Source organism: Hypanus sabinus, chromosome 31, assembly GCF_030144855.1.
Source record: "Hypanus sabinus isolate sHypSab1 chromosome 31, sHypSab1.hap1, whole genome shotgun sequence".
Taxonomy (NCBI): domain Eukaryota; kingdom Metazoa; phylum Chordata; class Chondrichthyes; order Myliobatiformes; family Dasyatidae; genus Hypanus; species Hypanus sabinus.
In genome coordinates, this window is record NC_082736.1 from 27,395,006 (window position 1) to 27,422,300 (window position 27,295).

The following is a 27,295-nucleotide window of genomic DNA, read 5'->3' on the forward strand; positions in this document are numbered from 1 at the left end:
TTGTCTGCGGGTTTTAGAACTGGCTTATTTACACTGTTTTTACTGAAGAAATTATTGACTCACTGTGTTGAATTTCAAAGAAGCAAAGGGCGTGAAGCACAAATGAACTGCGAGCTCATTTAAAGTGGAATGGCTTAATGAGACAGTAGAAACTGCTACACCGAAAGCTCACGAGGTCAGGGACGTGCAGCTACCAGAAATATTTATGTACGGTACAGAAACTGGTGCGTATTGTCCTGAGGCAAAAGTTGCCGGAGAACTTGCAAGTGGGAAGAAGTGGAGTGATATTTGAACACTTGACTTTTTAAAGCGTCGTTTTAGCAAACAAATCACATTCAGTGCACACACATCATTGTCTGTGGGCAAAAAAGTTTCCACAGCACAAGATTTTTGTACACACTGCTCATTACAGCTTAGAGGAAGCATTGGCCGTTGGCCCCGTTGCCTGCACTTTGCCGACTGTAAAGCCTTTCCAACACTCTGAGATGGATGAAGGCGGCGTCATGGAAATTCCAGTCATGGAGTCAGACCGGGCAGAAGCAGGCCCTTCCCAACTGGTCAGCTGACCGAACTACCCATCTCAGTAGCTTGCCTGTCCTGTCCAGGTTATTGCCCAAGCACCTTTCGTAATAAAAGATGGCTACAGTAGCTAGGCTGATCTCAGAACGGGCTAGAAGGTCGGTACAACATTATAGGCCCAAAGGCCTGTACTGCGCTCTGCGTTCTACGTTCTAACGCCGGCCGTTGACACAACCAGAGGGGAAAGCAGTGCTCACCGTTGCAGGCGCCTCTCTCGGCTTGATGGCCCTCTCTGCAGAGGCACCGGCCTGAGATGGGCCCCCACGTCCCTTCCTCGCTGCACCGCCGCCGCGGGAACTCCTCCGGCAGCGAGTTGTTCACACAGCGGCCGGTGACCAGCTCCTCGCCCCCGGTGGCCTCGGGAAACACGGCCAGCTGCTCCCCGACCGGCGGACATCTCTTGTAGTAAACTCTGAAAGAGCTGAGCAGCAGGCAAGGCCCCCGGTACTGGAAGCCCAGCCGGCAGTAGGGTTGGGTCACCGGCCCCAGCAGCTTGCCTCTGACCGTGTTGAGCCTCCTCCTCAGGCTCATCCAGTCAATGCGCCCCTCGAGGAGCTCACCCGGGAAGTGCCCCTTGCCTTCGATTGGGATCCTGACTGACCGCCAGGATTGGGGTTTGGCACGAGCGGAGTCGGTCTGCAATAGACTCAGGGTAAAGCTGTCCCTGCACTGCCCCAGCGGCTGGCAGGCCGAGAGGGCGAAGGTCAGGTCCAGGAAGAGGTGGCGGGCGCCCGCGGTGCGAATCGGGTTCGTCCACAGGACCTCGTGGGCTTGCTGCGCCTGGGCATCCGTTGGGCAGCTCTGATACACCAAGTGCGACGAATCCGCCTCCAGGGCAAAGCGATTGACCGCCCACTGTGGATGGAAAGCACAGGGGCAGTGGTTACCATCGGCAATCGCATCCACACTGCAGCTAAGGCCTATCACTCTGATAAAATCACATCAGATTCATTGTCAAACGAGACAATGTTCTTCAACGTAACACACAATAACCCTGGAAGATAAAATCTACAGGCGAACTATGCATGAAAATGGAGACACCCTTTTTCTCCCTTATTGGGGGGGGGAGAGGGAGAGAGAGGCAGATGGGAGGGAGGGAGAGAGGGAGGGAGGGGGGGAGAGAGAGGGGAGAAAGAGAGGGGTAGAGAGAGAGGGAAGAGAGGGGGAGACAGGGTGGAGAGAGGAGAAAGAGAGGGGTAGAGGGAGGGGTAGAAAGGGGGAGAGGGGGAGAAAGAGAGTAGAGGGAGGGGTAGAGAGAGGGAGGAGAGAGAGGGAGAGAGAGGAGGGGTAGAGAGAGGGAGGAGAGAGAGGGAGAGGGGAGAGAGAGGAGCAGAGAGAGGTGGGAGAGAGAGGGAGAGAGGAGAGAGAGGAGGGGGGAGAGAGGGGAGGGGTAGAGAGAGGGAGGAGAGAGAGGGGGAGAGAGGGGAGACGGGGAGAGAGAGAGAGAGGAGAAAGAGAGGGGTAGAGGGTAGAAAGGGGGAGGGGGAGAAAGAGAGGGGAAGAGAGAGGAGGGGTAGAGGGAGGGGTAGAAAGGGGGAGAGGGGAGAAAGAGAGTAGAGGGAGGGGTAGAGAGTGAGGGAGAGAGAGGAGGGGTAGAGAGAGGGAGGAGAGAGAGGGAGAGAGAGGGAGAGAGGGGGAGAGAGGAGGGGTAGAGAGAGGGGGAGAGGTGGAGAGGGTGGAGAGGGAGGGAGAGAGAGGGAGGAGAGAGAGAGGGAGGAGAGAGAGAGGGAGGAGAGAGAGGGGGGGAGGTGGAGAGGGAGGGGGAGAGAGGTTGGAGAGAGAGGGAGGGAGGGGTCGAGAGAGGGAGGAGAGAGAGGGGGAGAGGTGGAGAGGGAGGTGGAGAGGGAGGGAGAGAGAGAGGGAGAGAGAGGGAGAGAGAGGGAGGAGAAGAGGGAGGAGAGAGAGGGGGAGAGGTGGAGAGGGAGGGAGGAGACAGGGGAGAGGTGGAGAGGGAGGGGGAGAGAGAAGGGAGAGGTGGAGTGGGAGGTGGAGAGGGAGAGAGAGAGGGAGAGAGGGAGGGAGGGGGAGAGAGGGAGGGGGAGGTGGAGAGAGAGGGGAGAGAGAGGGAGAGAGGGAGGAGAGAGAGGGAGAGAGAGGGGAAGAGAGAGGAGGGGTAGAGGGAGGGGTAGAAAGGGGGAGAGGGGAGAAAGAGAGTAGAGGGAGGGGTAGAGAGAGAGGGAGAGAGAGGAGGGGTAGAGAGGGAGGAGAGAGAGGGAGAGGGGGAGAGAGAGGAGGGGTAGAGAGAGGGAGAGAGGGGGAGAGAGGAGGGGTAGAGAGAGGGGGAGAGGTGGAGAGGGTGGAGAGGGAGGGAGAGAGAGAGGGAGGAGAGAGAGGGGGGAGGTGGAGAGGGAGGGGGAGAGAGAGGTTGGAGAGAGAGGGAGGGAGGGAGAGAGGGAGAGAGAGAGGGAGGAGAGAGAGGGGGGAGGTGGAGAGGGAGGGGGAGAGAGAGGTTGGAGAGAGGGGAGAGGTGGTGAGGGAGGTGGAGGGAGAGAGAGGGAGGAGAGAGGAGGGAGAGAGAGGGGAAAAGAGAGGAGGGGTAGAGAGAGAGGGAGAGAGAGGAGGGGTAGAGAGAGGGAGGAGAGAGAGGGAGAGAGGGGAGAGAGAGGAGGGGTAGAGAGAGGGAGAGAGGGGGAGAGAGGAGGGGTAGAGAGAGGGGGAGAGGTGGAGAGGGTGGAGAGGGAGGGAGAGAGAGAGGGAGGAGAGAGAGGGGGGGAGGTGGAGAGGGAGGGGGAGAGAGAGGGAGGAGAGGGGAGAGGTGGTGAGGGAGGTGGAGAGGGAGGGAGAGAGAGGGAGGAGAGAGGGAGGAGAGGGAGAAAGAGGGGAAGAGGAGGGGGAGGGGTAGAAAGGGGGAGAGGGGAGAAAGAGAGTAGAGGGAGGGGTAGAGAGAGAGGGAGAGAGAGGGGTAGAGAGGGAGGAGAGAGAGGGAGAGGGGGAGAGGGAGAGAGAGAGGGAGGAGAGGGGGGGAGGTGGAGGGGGAGAGAGAGGTTGGAGAGAGGGGAGAGGTGGTGAGGGAGGTGGAGAGGGAGGGAGAGAGGGAGGAGAGAGGGAGGAGAGAGAGGGAGAGAGAGGGGAAGAGAGAGGAGGGGTAGAGAGAGAGGGAGAGAGAGGGAGAGAGAGGAGGGGTAGAGAGAGGGAGGAGGGGGAGAGAGGAGGGGTAGAGAGAGGGGGAGAGGTGGTGAGGGAGGGAGAGAGAGAGGGAGAGAGAGAGGGAGGAGAGAGAGGGGGGGAGGTGGGGAGGGAGGGGGAGAGAGAGGAGAGGGGGAGAGGTGGTGAGGGAGGTGGAGAGGGAGAGAGAGGGAGGAGAGAGGGAGGAGAGAGAGGGAGAGGGGAAGAGAGAGGAGGGTTAGAGGGAGGGGTAGAAAGGGGGAGAGGGGAGAAGAGAGTAGAGGGAGGGGTAGAGAGAGAGGGAGGAGAGAGAGGGAGCGAGGGGGAGAGAGGAGGGGTAGAGAGAGGGAGAGAGGGGAGAGAGGAGGGGTATAGAGAGGGGGGAGAGGTGGAGAGGGGGTGGAGGGAGGGAGAGAGAGAGGGGGAGAGAGAAGGAGGAGAGAGAGGGGGAGAGGTGGAGAGGGAGGGGGGAGAGAGGGAGGAGAGAGAGGGGAGAGGTGGAGAGGGAGGGGGAGAGAGAGGGAGGAGAGAGAGGGGGAGTGGAGTGGGAGGTGGAGAGGGAGAGAGAGAGGGAGGAGAGAGGGGAGAGGTGGAGAGGGAGGTGGAGAGGGAGAGAGAGAGGGAGGAGAGAGAGGGGGAGAGGTGGAGAGGGAGGGGGAGAGAGAGGGAGGAAGAGAGGGGAGAGGTGGAGAGGGAGGGGGAGAGAGAGGGGGAGAGAGAGGGGGAGAGAGAGGGGGAGAGAGAGGGGGAGAGAGAGGGGGAGAGAGAGGGGGAGAGAGAGGGGGAGAGGTGGAGAGGGTGGAGAGGGTGAGAGAGGGAGAGAGGGGGAGAGGTGGAGTGGGAGGTAGAGAGGGAGGAGAGAGAGGGGGAGAGGTGGAGTGGGAGGTGGAGAGAGAGGGGGAGAGAGAAGGAGGAGAGAGAGGGGGAGAGGTGGAGAGGGAGGGGGAGAGAGAGGAGAGAGAGGGGAGAGGTGGAGAGGGAGGGGGAGAGAGAGGGAGGAGAGAGAGGGGGTGGAGTGGGAGGTGGGAGGTGAGAGGAGGAGAGGGGGGAGGTGGAGGGGGGTGTGAGAGGGGGAGAGGGGTGGAGAGGGAGGTGGAGAGGGAGAGAGAGAGGGAGGAGAGAGAGGGGGAGAGGTGGAGTGGGTGGAGAGAGAGGGGGAGAGAGAGGGAGAGAGAGGGGGGAGAGGTGGAGAGGGAGGGGGAGAGAGAGGGAGGAGAGAGAGGGGAGAGGTGGAGAGGGAGGGGGAGAGAGAGGGGGAGAGAGGGGAGAGAGAGGGGGAAGAGAGGGGGAGAGAGAGGGGGAGAGAGAGGGGGAGAGAGGGGGAGGTGGAGTGGGTGGAGAGGTGGGGGGGGTGTGAGAGGGGGGAGAGGTGGGAGAGGTGGAGAGGTGAGGGGGAGGGGGAGAGAGAGGGGGAGAGTGGGGGGAGGTGGAGAGGGAGGTGGAGAGGGAGGAGAGAGGGGGAGGAGAGTGGGGTGGGTGGTGGAGTGGGGGAGAGGGGGGTGAGAGTGGGGAGAGTGTGGGGGAGTGGGGGAGGGGAGGGGGGAGAGAGAGGGAGGAGAGAGAGGGGTGTGGGGAGGGAGGGGAGAGAGAGGGGGAGAGAGGGGAGAGAGAGGGGGAAGAGAGGGGGAGAGAGGGGGGGAGAGTGGGGGAGAGGTGGAGTGGGTGGAGAGAGAGGGGGAGAGAGGGAAGAGAGAGAGGGGGAGAGGTGGAGAGGTGGAGAGGGAGGGGGAGAGAGAGAGAGAGAGAGAGAGAGAGAGAGAGAGAGAGAGTCAGAGTCTGTGGTATGTTGAATACCGGGTGAAACGCAAAGTCTTTGGGGTGACTGCAAGACTGTGTCTTTGAGATGCTGGGTGACGGGTGCCGATGCTTTTCTTTTGCTGGTGGTGGGGGGGTGGAATCGTTGCTCGCTGCCCCTTACGCGTGGGTGGGAGTGGAGCTATTGGGGGGGCTTTGGGGTTCTCACGTTTAGCTGTCGCTCAATCTCTGAGGCACTTCTCTGCTTATGTGGATGTTTGTGAAGAAAAGGCATTTTCAGGATGTATACATTTCTCTTACATTAAATTGGACCTTCGAATAAAATGCTTAGATTAAATATTGCAGGGTACAGAACAAATTATCCAGATTCAACCCTAGCTTCCAATATTCACTACCATCCTAAACTATTTCATACTGCATTTTATAAATTAATTAATTTAGACACAGAGTGAAGCTGCCTCTGCACCCTCCCTTCACATAGTCCCAGAGTGTGTTACAAAGGGTAGTTACAGGGTGAAAGTTCCTGTGAATTCCTCAGGCAAGGATGTCTTGTCTGACCCCGGGAGTGTGTGATGGGACGGTGTGGAGGGAGCTTCACTCTGTGTCTGACCCCGGGAGTGTGTGATGGGACGGTGTGGAGGGAGCTTCACTCTGTGTCTGACCCCGGGAGTGTGTGATGGGACGGTGTGGAGGGAGCTTCACTCTGTGTCTGACCCCGGGAGTGTGTGATGGGACGGTGTGGAGGGAGCTTCACTCTCTGTCTAACCCCGGGAGTGTGTGATGGGACGGTGTGGAGGGAGATTCCCTCTGTGTCTGACCCGGGAGTGTGTGATGGGACGGTGTGGAGGGAGATTCACTCTGTGTCTGACCCCGGGAGTTTGTGATAGGACGGTGTGGAGGGAGTTTCACTCTGTGTCTGACCCCAGGAGTGTGTGATGGGACGGTGTGGAGGGAGATTCACTCTGTGTCTGACCCCGGGAGTGTGTGATGGGACGGTGTGGAGGGAGCTTCACTCTGTGTCTGACCCCGGGAGTGTGTGATGGGACGGTGTGGAGGGAGTTTCACTCTCTGTCTGACCCCGGGAGTGTGTGATGGGACGGTGTGGAGGGAGCTTCACTCTGTGTCTGACCCCGGGAGTGTGTGATGGGACGGTGTGGAGGGAGCTTCACTCTGTGTCTGACCCCGGGAGTGTGTGATGGGACGGTGTGGAGGGAGCTTCACTCTGTGTCTGACCCAGGGAGTGTGTGATGGGACGGTGTGGAGGGAGCTTCACTCTGTGTCTGACCCCGGGAGTGTGTGATGGGACGGTGTGGAGGGAGCTTCACTCTGTGTCTGACCCCGGGAGTGTGTGATGGGACGGTGTGGAGGGAGCTTCACTCAGTGTCTGACCCCGGGAGCGTGTGATGGGACGGTGTGGAGGGACATTCACTCTGTGTCTGACCCCGGGAGCGTGTGATGGGACGGTGTGGAGGGAGCTTCACTCTGTGTCTGACCCCGGGAGCGTGTGATGGGACGGTGTGGAGGGAGCTTCACTCTGTGTCTGACCCCGGGAGTGTGTGATGGGACGGTGCGGAGGGAGCTTCACTCTGTGTCTGACCCCGGGAGTGTGTGATGGGACGGTGCGGAGGGAGCTTCACTCTGTGTCTGACCCCGGGAGTGTGTGATGGGACGGTGTGGAGGGAGCTTCACTCTCTGTCTGACCCCGGGAGTGTGTGATGGGACGGTGTGGAGGGAGCTTCACTCTGTGTCTGACCCCGGGAGTGTGTGATGGGACGGTGTGGAGGGAGCTTCACTCTGTGTCTGACCCCGGGAGTGTGTGATGGGACGGTGTGGAGGGAGATTCACTCTGTGTCTGACCCTGGGAGTGAGTGATGGGATGGTGTGGAGGGAGCTTCACTCTGTGTCTGACCCCGGGAGTGTGTGATGGGACAGTGTGGAGGGAGCTTCACTGTGTCTGACCCCGGGAGTGTGTGATGGGACGGTGTGGAGGGAGCTTCACTCTGTGTCTGACCCCGGGAGTGTGTGATGGGACGGTGTGGAGGGAGCTTCACCCTGTGTCTGACCCCGGGAGTGTGTGATGGGACGGTGAGGAGGGAGCTTCACTCTGTGTCTGACCCCTTTTTTTCTGACAAAATTCCTTTATCACAAATATTGGTGCTATATAATATATACAAAACAGTGACTAACACAATTACTTCACTACAAATAGACAATAGACATTAAACCAAAATGTTCCCATTTCTATCAACGATCGCATTTACCCCCTGCGGAGCCCAACGGTCCTGGAGCGTGGTTCACCCGAGCAAGAACATACCCCCTAAACGTTGCCAGGCAGTCTGCCCGGGGAGATCCTCCCACCACCCCCCGGGAGTGTGTGACGGGACCGTGTCTCAGTAACCCAGGATCACTAGAAAACTCAGGTACAGGAATCGGAGAGCCATCGGCGACTCAAACAGAAGATTTAATACAGAGATCAATCAGCAAAGCTAACAAGCTGTGCGGAACTTTGAAGGACTGAAATCACTGCCGATCAGAGTTGCTCCAGACAGGGATCCACAACGAGCTAGGAAAGAGAGGTTGAATTGCCCCCCCACCCCCCTGAAATGTACCTTGGGACACGCAGAAATTCAGGACCAGTCAGACAAATTTAGGACCGCTGTCCAGGCGAAGCAATAACCCCCACAGTGTAAGCCATTGAAAAGCCGGTACTAATTCAATTCCCCTAAATTGAATAAAGTTGATAAATGCAAAGAGAGTTTAACGACCCCCATGATCCCAAATGGGACACCTCCAACACAAAGTGAAACCCCGGGGCTAGTCCAAACACAAACAATTAGACACAAAAGGTGAATGATCCACGTGCTAACTGAAAAAAATATCTTTTTTTAAAACGACCCTTCGTTGTGACAGCGGGTCCCTGTCCTTGTGCCATTAAATCTCAAACAAACCATCTCCTTTAGGGAAAATAACACAAATTGTAATTGCATTGCTCTGAATAAAAGCCGGGCAGGAAGAGGAATTACTGATTTACCTTGCGGTGGTCTTTGATGGAGATGACGCTGGACTTCGAGTCAAAGAGGTCCACTGTAAAAACAGAAAAGGTGTCCATCCTTAAAGACGGCATCCATTCATGACCTGTCCTAGTTACTGGTGACTGGATTAAATTTTGAACCCTTTAAAGTAAGAATCATCTCCTCACCTACCAGCCCAGAGATAATTAGCATCAAACCCCAGGGAGAATTAGTCACCAGTCCTGGAGATGACCGACCAGGGTACCTTGGATAATATTTATATCGTCCCAGTTGGCGGAACTATGCAGGCCTGTAGTCACTTGCTTTGTATGTTGGTACACCTGCTCGTTACCAATTATGCGGCAGCGACTCAATTCGTGAAAGCATGAAGACTTGGCCGGGAGGTTCACTTGTTCAGACCAGACTTCAGGTTGGAGAAGAAATGTGACCTAAGTAACTTTGACTGCAATGATTGTTGGTGCCAGAGACTGCCGATCTCCTGGGATTTTCATGCAGGGAGAGGGAGAGGAGAGAGGGAGAGAGAGGGAGGGGAGAGGGGAGAGGAGCGGGGAGAGGGTGGGGGAGAGGGAGAGAAGGAGGGAGCGGAGAGGGGAGAGAGACAGAAGGGGGAGGGGAGAGGGAGAGAGAGAGGGAGGGGGAGGGAGAGAGTTCAACCCACATATTGCTAATGCTGTTATGTTCAGTTCAGTTACATGAAACACGATTAATGTGCCCCTCTTGCATAGCCCTTTCAATAAACCTGCCCGTTGCCTGGATCAAAGCAAGGGGATCAGCTTACCTTCAATGGGCTGGTGCGGTGTGGCCGGCTTCACACCCTGTAAAACACACCAGGTCATCCAGCAGAGATCCAGCCATCGAGGCAGAGTCATGGCCGTGTCTGCTCTTACTGGGCAAAGCTACCGAGTGAATCACAGACTAATTTTATTCCAAGGGATCAGGAAGGAGGTGTGAAGCTGGACCCACCCACAAAACAGAAAAAAAAGAGATGGAAATTTTGCTGCAACAGAACTGTTATTTTAACTCAACATTTCTATTAATTTGGCCACCAGCCTCTCAGCACAAGTTCCCACTGCCTTCCCTGTCGTGTAAAGTAACACACACAAAATGCTGGAGGAAATCAGCAGGTCAGTCTGCATCCAGAGAGAGGGATAAACAATCAAACATGGTTCCCTCTGGGCTGTGCGGGAGCACGGCCACGCTGTTTAACAGGTTTGGGCCCCTCATCTTAGAAAAGATGTGCTGGCATTGGAGAGGAGGCTCACAAAGATGATTCCGGGAATGAAAGGATTATCATACGAGGAACGTTTGATGGCTCTGGGTCTGTACTCGCTGGAATTCAGAAAGATGAGGGGGGATCTCATTGAAACCTTTTGAATGTTCAAAAGCCTAGCCAGAGTAGATGTGGAAAGGATGTTTCCCATGGTGGGGGAGTCTAGGACAAGAGGGCACAGCCTCAGAATAGAGGGGCATCCATTTAAAACTGAGATGCGGAAGTATTTCTTTAGCCAGAGGGTGGTGAATCTGTGAAATTTATTACCATAGGCAGCCGTGGAGGTGTATTTAAGGCAAAGCTTGATAGGTTCTTGATTGGCCACAGGTTATGGAGAGAAGTCCAGGGAGTGGGGCTGAGGAGGGGAAAGAAAGGATCAGCCATGATTGAATGGCGGAGCAGACTCGATGGACCAAATGGCCTAATTCTGCTCCTAAGTCTTATAGTGAAGGGAATGCTCCTTTCACATAACCATCATTGATACATAGCTGGAAATTTCTTCTGTATAGTTAATAAAATGTTGAACTTATTCCAATGTAATTTTGAAATCTATATTGTGAAATACCCTGCAATTGTGTTCATAACTATATTCCATAAATTTTCTATGTAACAAACACACTACAACCTTTACTTTGAAACATTTTACAGCTTCAACATATTTACATTGTCAGTGTTTTGAGTTACAACCTTGTTACAAATTGCAACAATACACCCAGAATGGAACTCAGTAGCTCCTTGTTGATGGAGGGTCAGCTCGCTGTACACCGACGCCATCTGGCCAAAACAATTAACTTTTGCCGTTGTGCCTGCCTGTTGTTTCGACTGCCTGACGTTGTCTACGGGTGTTGTGAGCTGAGGTTTGTGTTTGTTTGGCGTGAAAAATTCTATGTTCTGATTTTTTTCTGGTAAGTAATCTTTCAAAAATTCATAATCTAATCAGATTTTTAGAAATTAAAATATTGTTAGAATATTTTTTTAAAAAGCATTTAAAGTGCCGTGCAGTTTTTCAGGCCACACAAAGATTTCCTGCTCAGAGCAATGGTTGGTCCGAGCAGCTGTAAAGAAAAATTGAGGGAATGTAGCAGTCGACGTTTTTGGCCGAGACCCTTCATCGGAACTGGAGAGGAGGAGGAAGAAGCCCAAATTAGAAGGTAGGATGAGCGGAAAATTTACAAGCTGTGAGGTAATAGGTGAGGCCAGGTGAGGGGGGAAGGTGGGGTGTGTGGGGGAGGTGCGAAGCTGGGAGGTGATAGGTGGTACCAGGGGCAGCGCCTCAACGGCTGGAGGCAGTCGTGCTGCACCGGGACTGGCTGGCCCTCGGTCACCACCGACCCAGTGAGGCTGGAGGAAAGAACTGCCTCTTGCCCCTCCAAATAGAGCCTCCCATGGGGAAGGAGGGGTGCGTACGTGTGCTACAGGCACCCTACAGCGCCCCGGGCGGCAACGTCGACCACTACCAGACCTTTGGACTTTGTTGCCGGGGATGGCTGACTCCTCAGGTGGGGGCGGTGTAGTGCTCTGTGCGGAGGGCATGGTTGACACCTGCCCCAGCATTCTTATTGGCCAGCGCTATTTATTGTCCTTGTTTTAACGTGTGTTTGCGGGATTATGGTGGGATGTTCAAGTTAGTCTATTGCTTGCTACACTTTGGCTTGGGTTATACAAGTTCTCCGCTTGTGTGTTTGTGGGCCACCCTGACTGTAACCGGGGTGTGTGAGATAATCACTTCCCCCATCTGTCTGAGACTGAGTGGGTTCTCCGCCCGGCTCACAGCGCCCCCTTATTGCAATAAAACCGGCTGTTGAGTTAAACGACCTTTCCTCATCTGTCATCACCGACTCAATATTTTCCTCGACCGCTGTACCAGGCAGTTCATTCCATGGTCGCTCGTGAGAAATGATTCGCTCCTTTTATCTTCGCAACGGTGCTGAGGAGCCTGTCCCTCTGCCTTCCAGTTCCATGCTTGGGAGGGGGAAAGCTGAAAGGAGATTTACAAGAGAGGGACAGGTGCTGAGAGTGCCGGGGGGGGGGGTGATGGATACTATAGGATTGGATAAGGGACAGGAGCGTGATGGGAATGGTTTGGATTGGCATCATGGTCAGCACAAGCATTGTGGGCCGAATGGCCTGCTCCATAGTGCTCTGTGTTCTAAGAACCTAACGTCCCAGCAATAGTGAGCTCCCACTCTGTCACTGGTCAGTATATTTTTTCCTACGGCATGAAACCTTGGGTATGAATCTCCTCCACGGCCTCCAGCAAGGGTTCACCACAAGGCTGTGTGCTTGGCCCCCCGCTCTACTCGCTTTCACTTGTGACTGTGCGGCCCAGCACAGCTCCGACGTCATATACAAGTTCACTGACGACGCCATTGTCATCAGCCGAATCGAAGGTGGTGACAAATCAGCGTACAGGAGGGAGATCGAAAATCTGGCTGGGTGGCGTCATAACAACCACCTCTCGCTCAATGTCAGCAAGACCAAGGAGATGATTATTGACTTCAGGAGAGGGAAACCAGGGTCCATGAGCCAGTCCTCCTTGGAGGATCAGAAGTGGAGAGTGTCGGCAACTTTAAATTTCTTGGTGTTACTCTTTCAGGAGACCTGTACCGGTCCCAGGATCCATGTTCGATTGTGAAGAAAGGACGGCAGTGCCTTTACTTCCTTAGGAGTTTGCAGAGATTCGTCATGACATCTAAAACTTTGACTAACTTCTATAGATGTGTAATGGAGAGTGTTTTGACTGGCTGCATCTCGGCCTGGTATGGGAACACCAATGCATTTGGACAGAAAATCCTGCAAAAGGTAGTGGACTTGACCCAGTCCATCATGGGTAAAGCCCTCCCCACCATTGAACACATCGACATGAAACACTGTCGTAGGAAAGCAGCGTCCATCGTCAGGGATCCCCACCGCCCAGGCCGTGCTCTCTTCTCACTGCTGCCATCAGGTAGAAGGTACAGGAGCCTCAGGACTCGCACCACCAGGTTCAGGAACAGTTACTACCCCTCAACCATCAAGCTCCTGAACAAAAGGGGATATCTACACTCACTTGCCCATCCATTGAGATGTTCCCACAACCAACGATCTCACTTTAAGGACACTTTACCTCACGTTCTCATTATTTATTGCTATTTATTTATATTTGCATTTGCACAGTTTGTTGTTCTCTGCACTCTGGTTGATCTTTCACTGATCCTGTTTACAGTTACTATTCTATAGATTTACTGAGGATGCCCACAGGGAAATGAATCTCAGGATTGTATATGGTGACGTACATGTACTTTGATAATAAAATTTACTTTGAACTTCCACATAATATTGTCAATATGTTTTCTCTGGGGCCCTATATAATAGAAACAAGACAATTCTACACTTGTACTTGGACTCTTCTGCGATAAATCCTAACGTGCTGTTTAACTTGCTGAACGTCCAGCGTTAACTTTCGTTGACTCACATCCTGATTACCCTCCATTGATCGAGCTTGCATCCACGTGTCCCGATCTCTCCGTGGGACTGTTCCCCCTTCCCTTGCGCTGCACCCCTCTCTCAATAGCTCAATAGTTTAAGATCAGAGAATGTTTACAGGATACAACCTGAAATTCTTACTCTTCGCAGACATCTGTGAAACAGAAAAAACCCAATGAATGAATGAATGACAGAATATGTTAGAACCCAACCTCTCCCACCTCCTCCCCCACGCACAAGCAGCAGAAAAAGCATCGACCCTCCCCCCACTTGCTGCAGGAGAAACAAGTTACGGAAACAACAATGAAGAATCCTACACACTGCCGTAGAAACCAGCGGCGTGACGGGCAGTAAGTAAGTTACGTTCCTATTAAGTCTCTCGCCTCTCGCTTTAAACCTGCGGCCTCTGGTTCCTTGGCTTCCCCATCACAGGAAAGCCGAACGTTGACGATGGGATCTCGCTGCACACAAACTGGCCGCCTGGTGCATTGGAGACCAAATGTGCAGGTCAGGCAGCATCTCTGGAAAGAGCAGCCGTGGCAGTGCACCCTCTGACGGTGCAGATCTCCCTCAGCACCGCCCTGCGACCGTCACCTCACTACTAGCCATCTGACAGCGCAGCTCGCCCTCACCACTACCCTTTGACAGTCCTCTCGATACTAGCCCTCTGACCAGTACAGTCCCAAGCCAAATGGCCTGCCTCGCCTCGGGGGAGCCACGCTGAGCACAGTGGAGGAGATCTACCGCAGACGCACCCCCCCCCCCACCACTCTTTCTCCCCCCACAGCGCCACCTTCTGCCCGGCTGTCCCCATGTGGCTCCCTCCGATGGCCTCTGCTCGAAATGCAATACTCAGCGGGGTACGTCCGTGCCCAGGTAGCTGAGGACAAAGGCCACACGGCTTCCAAAGGTAACAAAAAGATGTTTTGAGACCGATAGGCATGGCAGGGGTATAAATGCCATGGGAATACTTTAGTTTAATCTGTGTTGGCCTTGTTTTGCCTCGCTTTTGTTAGTAATGCTGGTGTTGTGGTTTTTATTTTTAATATATGTATTTTTTGTAAAAAAACTAGCATATACCCTTCTTCTTCACCTGCTCCAAAGCTTCCAGATCTGCCCGGTAACTCAACGACAAAAACTGCTCTGTTGGTCGCGTGAGATTGGTTCGTTTATTTGTTCTATGCCTCGTGTCTTTCGGGTAGATGGAGCTCGTCAGCCTGGGAAGGCAGTCTGCCTGCGAGAGGGAAATCTCTGATTTCAAACCTCCACTGCCTTGTGGCCATACCCACTCACGGGAAAGGCTTCGAGAGTAAACCCTGAGGACAAATCCGGAGTCCCTATAAGGCTGCCCGGTATTGCCTTCAACCTCATTCTGGCAAGTCCTGCGACGTCACCCTGTATCGGCCCTTGGGCAACATTGGTGGCATGGAGAAGGGAGACTCGCTACATGGGCAACTGCCGATTTTCCATAGAACATTACAGCACAGAAACAGGCCTTCTGGCCCTTCTTGGCTGTGCCAAACCATTTTTCTGTCTAGTCCCACTGACCTGCACCTGGCCCATATCCCTCCATACACCTCTCATCCACGTACCTGTCCAAGTTTTTCTTAAATGTTAGAAGTGAGCCCACATTTACCAGCTCATTCCAAACTCCCACCTCTGTGTGAAGAAACCCACCCAATGTTCCCTTTAAACTTTTCCCCCTTCACCCTTAACCCATGTCCTCTGTTTTTTTTTTCTCAGTGGAAAAAGCCTGCTTGCATTCACTCTGTCTATACCCATCATAATTTTAGAAACATAGAAAATAGGTGCAGGAGTAGGTCATTCGGCCCTTCGAGCCTACACCGCCATTCAGTATGATCATGGCTGATCATCCAACTCAGAACACTGTACCACCTTTCTCTCCATACCCCCTGATCCCTTTAGCCACAAGGACCATATCTAACTCCCTCTTAAGTATAGCCAATGAACCGGCCTCAACTGTTTCCTGTGGCAGAGAATTCCACAGATTCACCACTCTCTGTGTGAAGAAATTTTTCCTCATCTCGGTCCTAAAAGGCTTCCCCTTTATCCTTAAACTGTGACCCCTCGTTCTAGACTTCCCCAACATTGGAAACAATCTTCCTGCATCTAGCCTGTCCAATCCCTTTAGAATTATATACATTTCAATAAGATCCCCCACTCAATCTTCTAAATTCCCTGAGTTATTTTATACACCAATTTTACACACCTCTATCAAATCTCCATACAACCTTGCCCAGGCTTGCGCCCAGGAGAGCTCCAGGCACAGATCCATGGTCTCGCGAGACTAACGGGTGCCTCAATTATGCATCGTGTCTTGGTCTTTCCATGACCACGACTGCTCTTGGCAAGTTTTTCTACTGAAGTGGTTTGCCATCGTCTTCTTCTGGGCAGTGTCTTTACAAGACGGGTGACCCCAGCCATTATCAATACTCTTCAGAGATTGTCTCGCCTGACATTGGTGGTCACATAACCAGGACCTGTGATGTGCACCGGCTGCTCATATGACCATCCACCACCTGCTCCCACGGGTTCGCCTCACCCTGATCGGGGGCTAAGCAGGTGCTTCACTTTGCCCAAGGGTGACCTGCAGGTTAGCGGAGGGAAGAAGCGCCTTACACCACCTATGGTAGAGACTAGTTCTGTGTGAAACTAGGCAGAACAAACCTGAATTTGCCTTGAAATTTAGAAGATTGAAAGGTGGCTTTAATGAGAGCCGATGGCTGGAGCGCCAGTAACAAAGGTTCGGCCTCAAAGCAAGAGGTTGGCTGTTTGGGAGAAGGGTGAGAAACGTGAAAACAGCGGTCAGAACAAAATCCGCGGACGCTGAAAATCCAGAGTGACACAGACAAAATGCGTGGAAGAACTCAGCCGGCCAGGCAGCATCTGTGGGAAAGAGCGAACAGCTGACGTTTCAGGCCGAGACCCTTCAATCCGGACTGGAATAAAAGAAGTCAGAGCAAGAAGGAGGTGGGAGGGGAGGAAGAAGTTCAAAGTTGCAGGTGATAGGTGAAACCAGAGAGGGCGAGGAGTGGAGTAAAGAGCTGAAAAGTCTATTGGTGAAAGAGATAAAGAGCTGGAGAAGGGGGAAATCTGATGGGAGAGGACAGAAGACTAAGGAAGAAAGGGAAGGGGGAGGAACATCAGAGGGAGGTGATGGGGCAGGTGAGGAGATAGGGTAAGAGAGGGAAATGGGGATGAGGGAATGGTGTGGGGGGAGGGGACTAATTACCGGAAGTTAAAGAAAGCAATGTTCACTCCATCAGGTTGGAGGCTACCCAGACTGAATATAAGGTGTTGCTCCTCCACCCTGAGTGTGGCCTCATCGTGGAAGTAGAGGGGGCCATGGTCTGACATGTTGGAATGGGAACGGGATGCAGGATTGGAATTGGAAGTAGAATTGAAAATGATGATGAATCTCCAATGGGGCTGTGGAGGTGCAGACACTGAGTTGTCTGGGACAGAGACGGGTAGATTTTTGGAAATGAGTGAAATTCATAGGAGGAGGAGAAAATGGTGGCGCGATGCAGCGTGCGCGGCCTCTCTGGAGAATGGATATCCGTTACGTGCAAGTAGGGATCCGTGCACAATCCTGATTTGATGGAGGCAGACGTGAGAGCATGGAGGAACATCTGAAATGCCCGCTTCGCGGCCACTGCTACCGCGCGGTCCGGAATCTCCGGAGGAGAAGGCCTCCGAGACCTCGGCTTTGCTTGTTTCAGCGGCCAGGACGAGGTCGAAGGCGCTCGACAGAGGATGGCGCTCGGGAGGCTGTATCGGAGGGGCTGGTCGGAGGCTCGAAGTTTTCGGAAGGACTCAGAGTCTGCTGTGGTCGGGTGCTTCCGAGGCATCAGTTGTCGGTGCCTGGAAGTTTAAGGCAGGGAGAGTCTTCCCATTTGCTGCCTGATTGGACTATTGGAGTCGATCGAGAATTGAGATTTTTAACCCGTGTCCATGGTCTGCGTTTATCGAATTACAGCATTGCTTTCCACTGCTGTAACTATATGCTGTAATTATGTGGTTTTGTCAGTGTGAGTCTTTGGTTTGTCTTTTTTTTTGTTTTGTGATGTCACTCCAGAGGAACATTGTATCATTTCTTAATGCATGCATTTCTAAATGACAATAAACAAGGACTGAGCGTCCTCATAATAGACAATAGGTGCAGAAGTTGACCATTTGGCCCTTCGAGCCTGCACTGCCATTCTGAGATCATGGCTGATCAACTACTATCAATACCCGGTTCCTGCCTTGTCCCCATATCCCTTGATTCCCTTATCCATAAGATACATATCTAACTCCTTCTTGAAAGCATCCAGAGAATTGGCCTCCACTACCTTCCGAGGCAGTGCATTCCAGACCCCCACAACTCTCTGGGAGAAGAAGTTTTTCCTTAACTCTGTCCTAAATGACCTACCCCTTATTCTCAAACCATGCCCTCTGGTACTGGACTCTCCCAGCATCTGGAACATATTTCCTGCCTCTATCTTGTCCAATCCCTTAATAATCTTATATGTTGCAATCAGATCCCCTCTCAATCTCCTTAATTCCAGCATGTACAAGCCCAGTCTCTCTAACCTCTCTGCGTAAGACAGTCCAGACATCCCAGGAATTAACCTCGTGAATCTACGCTGCACTTCCTCTACAGCCAGAATGTCCTTCCTCAACCCTGGAGACCAAAACTGTACACAATACTCCAGGTGTGGTCTCACCAGGGCTCTGTACAAATGCAAGAGGATTTCCAAATCTAATCTAAATTCAGGAGAAGTGCCGATACTGCGGGGAAGTGGCACTATGGTAGTACAGGGGGAATTGTTGAACCTGTTCTATTTTTGTTCGTTTTCTTGTACAGGGAGGAGGAATTTGGGGGAGGGGGGTCTGATGATCTTTTCTGTCTTGGCATCATGGCTATCTGGAGAAGGTGGATTTCAGAGTTGCATACCTTAATAAACGAACTTCTGAACCGAGACACGTTAACCAGAGGGAGATGGTCACCGGATTTTAACGCCAAAGGCGGAGAGTTCCAGCTGGTGCTTTGTGCTTGGTTCTTTCCCTTGTGGCTCACCAGCCCATACAGCCTTAAGCCCCCTCGTCCGCTGGTCTCAGGATCTGTGGGTTGCAGAGTCAAAGGGCCTGCATGTTTGGATGGCTTTTCTGCTGACTTTGTGAACTCAGCTTCCTGCTCAGGAACAGCAAAAGAGGAACCGAGGCAAAGACCGGTTCCTAGTTTGTTTTTTTTCGCTTGTGGCCGAGTCACATGCTGAGGCACAGCTGGAAGTCTGACATTGCACAGGCTGAACCAGCTGGGAGGGGAACGATTCCACCCACCGCCCCTCGCAGCTGATGAAATAGCTTTCATTTTCCGTGCAGCCGCGCCCGTAACGGGGGATCCAACGGCCGGCTCCCGCACAATTGATTCCAGAAAGTAGCAGGATGAAAAGATGAGCTTTATTCGTCACACGCACACCGGAAAGAATTGCTTTGCGACAAGCACCGGTGCAACCCGAGGACTGAGCTGGGGGGGGGGGGGGGGGGCAGCCCGCAAGTGCCGCCACTCTTCCGCCACCAACGTGGCATGCCCACAACTCACTAGCCCTGACCCGTGCATCCTTAAGGAAACAACAACACCCAGAGGAACCTGATGTGGTCGGGGGGGGGGGGGGGGGGGAGAAAAGACCGGGGTGAGAATTGAATCCTAATCTGTGGTGGCCACTGGTATCACAAAGCTTTGTGCTAACCCGCTGAGTTAGCGATTGCCCACGTGTGCCCAGAACTACACAATCGCTTTCGTGAAAAGTTTGAGTAAGAACTATTTTTCCTCTAAGTAGTACACTTTCAATAAACTCTTCTCAGGTTTCCAGCCGGATATCAATTATAACAATTGATATCCAGATATCAATTATAACTGACGCTTCAATGACAAACTCCACCATCTTCATCAGGGATGATGCCTGGGGTATGTCTAGTCCGGTGGTATTTATACCCCCAGCGTCCATCCCTCTTGAAACTTGATGGGGAGAAAGCAAAGTCTGATGTAGCAGTATTTCAATGGAGTAAGGGAAATTACAGTGGGCTGAGAGAGGAGTTAGCCAAAGTAAATTGGAAGGAGCTGCTGGCAGGGATGTCAGCAGAGCAGCAATGGTGTGCGTATCCGGGAAAAATGAGGAAGGTGCAGGACATGAGTATTCCAAAAATGAAGAAATGCTCAGATGGTGAAATAGTACAACTGTGGCTGACAAGGGAAGTCTAAATGGGGAGAAAATCCAGGAATCTGAGACACAGAGGGACTGGGGAGTCCTTGTGCGGAACACCCTGGAGGTTAACTTGCAGGCTGAGTTGGTGGTGAGGAAGGCAAATGCCATGTTAGCATTAATTTCAAGAGGTCTAGAATACAAGAGCAGGGATGTGATGCCGAGGCTTTATAAGGCACTGGCGAGGCCTCAACTCGAGTGTTGTGAACAGTTTTGGGCCCTTCATCTTAGAAAAGATGTGCTGGCATTGGAGAGGGTCCAGAGGAGGTTCACAAGGATGATTCCAGGAATGAAAGGGTTATCATATGAGGAACGTTTGCTGGCTCTGGGTCTGTACTCGCTGGAATTCAGAAAGATGAGGGGGGATCTCATTGAAACCTTTTGAATGTTGAAAAGCCTAGCCAGAGTAGATGTGGAAAGGATGTTTCCCATGGTGGGGGAGTCTAGGACAAGAGGGCACAGCCTCAGAATAGAGGGGCATCCATTTAAAACTGAGATGCGGAAGTATTTCTTTAGCCAGAGGGTGGTGAATCTGTGAAATTTATTACCATAGGCAGCCGTGGAGGTGTATTTAAGGCAAAGGTCACGGGGAGAAGTCCGGGAACTGGGGTTGAGGATGAGAAAGAAAGAAAGGATCAGCAGACTCGATGGGCCAGATGGTCTAATTCTGCTCCTATGTCTTATGCTCTTGATTGGTTAGTCCTCATCCAATCAGGTTTCCACTCTCCCATCTTGCTGACAATCAAATTCCAGTTTTTAACTTCGATGTAGGGTGGAAACCTGCAACAAGGAGCTTCAGGTATATCGTTTGGGTTACCCAGAGAAATTGGCGGTAGCTGAACATAGCATTTGCAACGGCCATAATACTGACTTTGACGACACTGTGCCATACCAAAGGCTTTTGGGACCACCCGGTGAAGGAAGCCAGTGCTAGAAGGTGTAGAGTCTCTATGGGTTGAGTTAAGAAATGGCAAGGGTAAAAGGACCCTAATGGCAGTTGTATACAGGCCTCCGAACAGCAGCCGGGATGTGGATTACAAATTGCAGCACGAGATAGAAAAGGCGTGTCAGAAGGGCAATGTCATAATCGTTGGGGATTTTAACATGAAAGTCGATTGGGAAAACCAGGCCAGTACTAGACCTTAAGACAGAAAATTTGTAGAATGTCTAAGGGATGGATTTTTAGAACAGCTTGTTGTTGAGCCCATTAGGGGATCGGCTGTGCTGGATTGGGTGTTGAGCAATGATCCGGAGGTGATAAGAGAGTTTAAGGTTAAGGAACTTTCAGGGAACAGTGATCACAATATGATTGAGTTCACTTTGAAATTTGAGAAGGAAAACAGAAAATCAGTCAGTATTTCAGTGGAAAAAAGGAAATTGCAATGTCATGAGAGGGGAACTGGCTGAAGTTGACTGGAAAGGGTCACTAGCAGGACAGCAGAGTAGCAGTGGCTGGAGCTTCTGCAAAAAATGAGGGAAGTGCAAAACAGATACATCCCAAATTCGAAGAAATTTGGCTGACAAAAGAAGTCAGAGCTAAAGTAAAAGCAAAAGAGAGGGCATACAAGGAAGCCAGAGCTAGTGGGAAGATAGAGGATTGGGAAGCTTTTAAAAACTTGCAGAAGGAAACTAAGAAGGTCATTAGGAATAAAAGATGAATTATGAAAGGAAGCTGGCAACTAATTTCGAAGAAGATACTAAAAGCTTTTTCAAGTATATAAAGAGTAAAAGAGAGTTGAGGATAGATATAGGACCAATACAAAATGATGCTGGAGATATTGTAATGAGAGATGCAGAGATAGCAAAGGAACTGAATGGGTATTTTGCGTCAGTCTTCACAGTGGAAGACATCCGCAATATACCAGACATTCAAGAGGGAAGTGAAGTTTGTACAGTGAAAATTATGACTGAAAAGGTGCTCAGGATGCTTAATGGTCTGAGGGTGGATAAATTTCCTGGACCTGATGGAATGCACCCTCAGGTTCTGAAGGAAGAAGCTGGAGAGATTGCGGAGACATTAACGATGATCTTTCAAAAATCGATAGATCCTGGCATTGTAACGGATGACTGGAAACTCTGCTATTTAAGAAGGGTGGGAGGCAGCAGAAAGGAAACTATAGACCGGTTAGCCTGACATCAGTGGTTGGGAAGCTGTTGGAATCGATTGTTCAGGATGAGATTACAGAATACCCAGAGGCACATGACAAGATAGGCCACAGCCAGCATAGTTTCCTGAAAGGAAAATCCTGCCTGACTAACCTACTGCAATTCTTTGAGGAAATTACAAGCAATATAGACAAAGGAGATGCAGTAGATGTTGTGTACTTGGATTTCCAGAAGACCTTTGATAAGGTGCCGCACATGAGGCTGCTTGGCAAGATAAGAGCCCATGGAATTACAGGGGAGTTACTAGCATGGGTGGAGCATTGGCTAGTCAGCAGAAAACAGAGTGTGGGAATAAAGGGATCCTATTCTGGCTGGCTGCCAATTACCAGTGGAGCTCCACAGGGGTCAATGTTGGAACCACTGCTTTTTACGATGTAAGTCAATGATTTGAACGACAGTATTAATGGACTTGTGGCTAAATTTGCTGATGATACAAAGATAGGTGGAGGAGCGGGTAGTGTTGAGGAAACAGAGGGCCTGCGGAGAGACTTAAATAGCTTAGGGGAATGGACAAAGAAGTTGCAAATGAAATACAATGTTGAAAAGCGTATGGTCATGCACTTTGGTGGAAGAAATAAATGGGCAGACTATAATTTAGATGGGGAGAGAATTCAAAATGCAGAGATGCAAAGGGACTTGGGAGTTCTTGTGCAAGATACCCTAAAGGTTAACCTCCAGGTTGAGTCAGTTGTGAAGAAGGTAAATGCAATGTTGGCATTCATTTCTGGAGTATAGAATATAAGAGCAGGGATGTGATGTTGAGGCTCTATAAGGCACTCGTGAGACCACACTTGGAGTATTGTGTGCAGCTTTGGGCTCCTTATTTTATAAAGAATATACTGACATTGGGGAGGGTTCAGAGAAGATTCACAAGAATGATTCCAGGAATGAAAGGGTTACTGTGTGAGGAACATCTGGAAGCTCTTGGGCTGAATTCCCTGGAGTTCAGGAGAATGAGGGGGGGATCTCATAGAAACATTCAGAATGTTAAAAGGCCTGAACAGGTTAGATATGACAAAGTTATTTTCCATGTAGGGGAATCTAGAACAACAGGGCACAACTTCAGGATTGAAGGACATCAATTTAGAACTGAGATGTAGAGAAATTACTTTAGTCAGAGGGTGGTAAATCTGTGGAATTTGTTGCCACGAGTGGCTGTGGAGGACATTAGGACAAGGCAGAGATAGATAGGTTCTTGATTAGCCAGGGCATCAGAGGGTATGGGGATAAGGCAATGGAGTGGGGATGACTAGAAAAATTGGATCAGCTCATGATTGAATGGCAGAGCAGACTCAATGGGCCGAATGGCCTACACCTGCTCCCATATCGTTTGGTCCTATGGAAATAAGACTAGAAGAAAAGAATTTTTAACAAAGACGAAGGTCTCACTCCAAGTAAAAACTGGAATCCGATTGTTAACAAGGTGGGAAGATGGAAACCTGATTGGATGAGGATGAACCAATTAGGAGAGGCGGCCTGGTGGGGGTGGGGGCTGTAAAAACCACCAGACCAGACGTGCCCAGACATCAGCCCTGATCCACATGGCAGAATTGGTCATGGAAACTGTGGTTATAATCGACGGTTGTACCCGGCTGGAAGCCCAAAAATAGCTTATTAGTCATATACGTTGGTAAAGCACCAGGTCCTTTTTGCAGTACTTAGAATTGATTGTTTCGAGTCATCTGCCATACAAGGAAAAGGGGAGGCAACAGAGCAACCTCGGTTCTAGGCAGCACATAATTGGCTGTCCCCTCCCTCACCCCATGTCGAAAGGAAGTTGTTTGCCTCCGCATATTCCAGTTTATCCCCACCCTCATCTGCTATCTGTACTGTAAGCAGGGCTAACAGTGTTGTTAAGGATGCCTTCCACCCTAGTCAGTCCATCACTCCTTCTGAAGGCATCTACAAGGAGCATTGCCACAAGGAAGCAGCGTCCATCATCAAAGACCTCCATCATCCAGGAAAAAATCTGAGTCTGAATGCTTACCGGTGAACTACAACTCCTTCCTGCCTCTTTGACCTGCAGTCGAAGTCAAATAACAAAGTTATTATCAGGGTACATAACGTGTCACTACATATAGCCCCGAGATTCTTTCTTCTGTAGCCATTCTTAGTAAATTGATGGGAGAGTAACCGTAAACAGGATCAATGAACAACAAACTGTGCAAATATAAGTAAATAGCAATAAATAATGACAGCATGAAAAAACAGTCCTTAAAGTGAGACCATCAGTTTTGGGAGGATCCAAAACAGAATGAGTGCTGTTATCCCCTATTGTTCAAGAGCCTGATGGTAACTGTTTCTGAACCTGATGGTGTAAGTCCTGAGGCTCCTGTAGAGACAGACATACTTTATTGATCCCGAGGGAAATTGGGTTTCATTACAGTCGCACCAACCAAGAACAGTGTAGAAATATAGCAATATAAAACCATAAATAATTAAATAATAATAAGTTAATCATGCCAAGTGGAACTAAGTCCAGGACCAGCCTATTAGCTCAGGGTGTCTGACACTCCGAAGGAGGAGTTGTAAAGTTTGATGGCCACAGGCAGGAATGACTTCCTATGATGCTCAGTGTTACATCTTGGTGGAATAAGTCTCTGGCTGAATGTACTCCTGTGCCGAACCAGTACATTATGAAGTGGATGGGAGACATTGTCCAAGATGGCATGCAACTTGGACAGCATCCTCTTTTCAGACACCACTGTCAGAGTCCAGTTCCACCCCCACAACATCACTGACCTTACGAATGAGTTTGTTGATTCTGTTGGTGTCTGCTACCCTCAGCCTGCTGCCCCAGCACACAACAGCAAACATGATAGCACTGGCCACCACAGCCTCGTAGAACATCCTCAGCATCATCCGGCAGATGTTAAAGGACTTCAGTCTCCTCAGAAGTAGAGACGGCTCTGACCCTTCTTGTAGACAGCCTCAGTGTTCTTTGACCAGTCCAGTTTATTGTCCATTCGTATCCCCAGGTATTTGTAATCCTCCACCATGTCCACACTGACCCCTTGGATAGAAACAGGGGTCACTGGTGCCTTAGCTCTCCTCAGGTCCACCACCAGCTCCTTAGTCTTTTTCACGTTAAGCTGCAGATGATTCTGCTCACACCATGTGACAAAGTTTCCCACCGTAGCCCTGTACTCCCCCTCATCTCCCCTGATGCATCCAACTATGGCAGAGTCATCAGAAAACTTCTGAAGTACCTTCTTCCTGATGGCAGCAGCGAGAAGAGAGCGTGGTGAGGATGTGATGATACTTTTCTTTGGCAATGTTTCATGTAGATGTGCTCAGTGGTTGGGCATACCATGAGTTATATATAACTAATTGGCTCAACGTGCAGTTTCATTGATCAGCAATGTAGATGGACACACTGAAGCTCCTCTTCAGATGCGCTTCGATGCTGAGTGCCCACTTTATTAGGTTCACGACTGGAGACCCTTGTGGTTTTCAAATTGATCAAAATGGATCCAAAGCAAGTCTAAATCTTGTGGTGTTTCCCTGAAATTCCTCGTGTATCTACCTACCTTAAACCCTCTCCAACCACCTGTGTAGGTGTAGAGTACACCTACACAGAGCGCTGTATTCAACATCAAGGACCCCCACCACCCAGGCCACGCTCTCTTCTCGCTGCTACCATTGGGCAAGAGGTACAGGAGCCTCAGGTCCCACGCCACCAGGATCAGGAACAGTTATTGCCCTACAAGTTACACTGAACCAGTGTGGATAACTTCACTCACCTCAACACTGAACTGAATGTACAATCCACATTCACTTACAAGGGACTCTTTACAACTGAAGTTCTCAATTATTTTGCACAATTTCTCCTCTTCTGCACACTGGTTGCTTGTCAGTCTTTGCTTATGCATTATATTGCTCCTCTCCATGTCCTGCAAGGGAAATTTGGAACACCTGAGAGCTAAAAGTTTGAGGATGTTCTGGCAGACAAGGTGAAGGAGAATCCCAAGGTCTTCCAGGGCTATATTAAGAGCAAAAGGATTGCAAGTGGAGTTTAATGACAAGTGTGAGGTGCTACATTTTGGTAGGACTAATCAAAATAGGACATACATGGTAAATGGTAGGGCATTGAGGAATGCAGTAGAACAGAGCGATCTAGGAATAATGGTACATAGCTCCCTGAAGGTAGAATCTCATGTGGATAGGGTGATGAAGAAAGCTTTTGGTATGCTGGCCTTTATAAATCAGATCATTGAGTATAGGAGTTCGGATGTAATGTTAAAATTGTACAAGGCACTGGTAAGGACAAATTTGGAGTATTGTGTACAGTTCTGGTCACCGAATTATAGGAAAGATGTCAACAATAGAGTACAGAGAAGATTTACTAGAATGTTACCTGGGTTTCAGCACCTAAGTTACAGGGAAAGGTTGAACAAGTTAGGTCTTTATTCTTTGGAGCGTAGAAGGTTGAGGGGGGACTTGATAGAGGTATTTAAAATTATGAGGGGGGATAGAGTTGACGTGGATAGGCTTTTTCCATTGAGAGTAGGGGAGATTCAAACAAGAGGACACGAGTTGAGAGTTAAGGGGCAAAAGTTTAGGGGTAACACGAGGGGGAACTTCTTTCCTCAGATAGTGGGAGCTGTGTGGAACAAGATTTCAGTAGATGTGGTAGAGGCAGGTTCGATATTGTCATTTAAAAAAAATTGGATAGGTATATGGACAAGAAAGGAATGGAGGGTTATGGGCTGAGTGCAGGTCGGTGGGACTAGGTGAACGTAAGCGTTCGGCACGGACTAGAAGGGCCGAGATGGCCTGTTTCCGTGCTGTAATTGTCATATGGTTATAAGGGACAAAAATTGGTCCTCTGAAAGATCTATGCATGGAGCCAAAAGAGATGGAGAATCCTAAACGCATTCTATGCATCCGTATTTTTCAGGAGAGACACACAGCTGGAGCGGAGGGAATAGTAGAGAGGTCATGGACTGTATTTGGATAAAGAAAGAGGGGGCGGTGGCGGCCGTCTTGAGGGTGGATAAATACCAAGAGCCTGACAAGGTATCAGAACTTGTAAGAGGCTAATGCAGAAATTACAGGTGCCCTGGCAATGATATTTAAAATGTCCTTAGCACAGGTGGGATGCTGGATGTCCAGAGAATAACTGACATTCCTTTGTTCAAGAAAGGCTCTAAGAGTAAGATGATTATCAGCCGTGTATGTTATTGGAACACATATAAATATTTGGAGCCTGATTAGAGATAGTCAACATTAAAAACTTACAGTACAATACCACGCCTTTTGACCCACAAAGCTGTACCGAACATGTCCTTACCTTAGAAATTACCTAGGGTTACCCAAAGCCCTCTATCTTTCTAAGCTCCATGTACCTGTCCAGGAGGAGACCCTATCGTATCCGCTTCCACCACCGTTGCCGGCAGCCCATTCCACGCACTCACCACTCTGTGTGTAAAAAACTTACCCCTGACATCTCCTCTGTACCTACTTTCAAGCACCTTAACACTGTGCCCTCTCGTGTTAGCCATTTCAGCCCTGGGAAAAGGCCTCTGACTATCCAACGATCAATGCCTCTCATCATCCTGTACACCTCTATCAGGTCACCTCTCATCCTCCGTCGCTCCAAGGAGAAAAGGCCAAGTTCACTCTACCTATTCTCATAAGGCATGCTCCTCAAT

The 27,295-nt window shown here is 50.7% G+C and overlaps 1 protein-coding gene across 1 annotated transcript; it reads right to left on the reverse strand.

Moving 5' to 3' along the window:
- Positions 1-451: 451 nt before the first annotated feature.
- LOC132383666 (ephrin type-A receptor 5-like) lies at positions 452-25,498 on the reverse strand. Its single transcript, XM_059954857.1, has 4 exons — positions 25,385-25,498; positions 9,250-9,367; positions 8,471-8,523; positions 452-1,434 (listed from the first exon to the last, which is right to left on the reverse strand). Exons 2-4 carry the CDS (start codon positions 9,338-9,340, stop codon positions 661-663), a joined length of 918 nt encoding a protein of 305 aa, XP_059810840.1. The 5' UTR covers positions 9,341-9,367; positions 25,385-25,498; the 3' UTR covers positions 452-660.
- Positions 25,499-27,295: the final 1,797 nt, after the last annotated feature.

Excerpts from the sequence above, each read along its gene's own strand:
- LOC132383666 (XM_059954857.1), bottom strand. The coding sequence starts at position 9,340 with ATGACTCTGCCTCGATGGCTGGATCTCTGCTGGATGACCTGGTGTGTT. Across the intron at positions 8,524-9,249 it reads ACCGCACCAGCCCATTGAAG|TGGACCTCTTTGACTCGAAG; the intron begins GTAAGCTGATCC and ends CTGTTTTTACAG. Across the intron at positions 1,435-8,470 it reads CCATCAAAGACCACCGCAAG|TGGGCGGTCAATCGCTTTGC; the intron begins GTAAATCAGTAA and ends TTCCATCCACAG.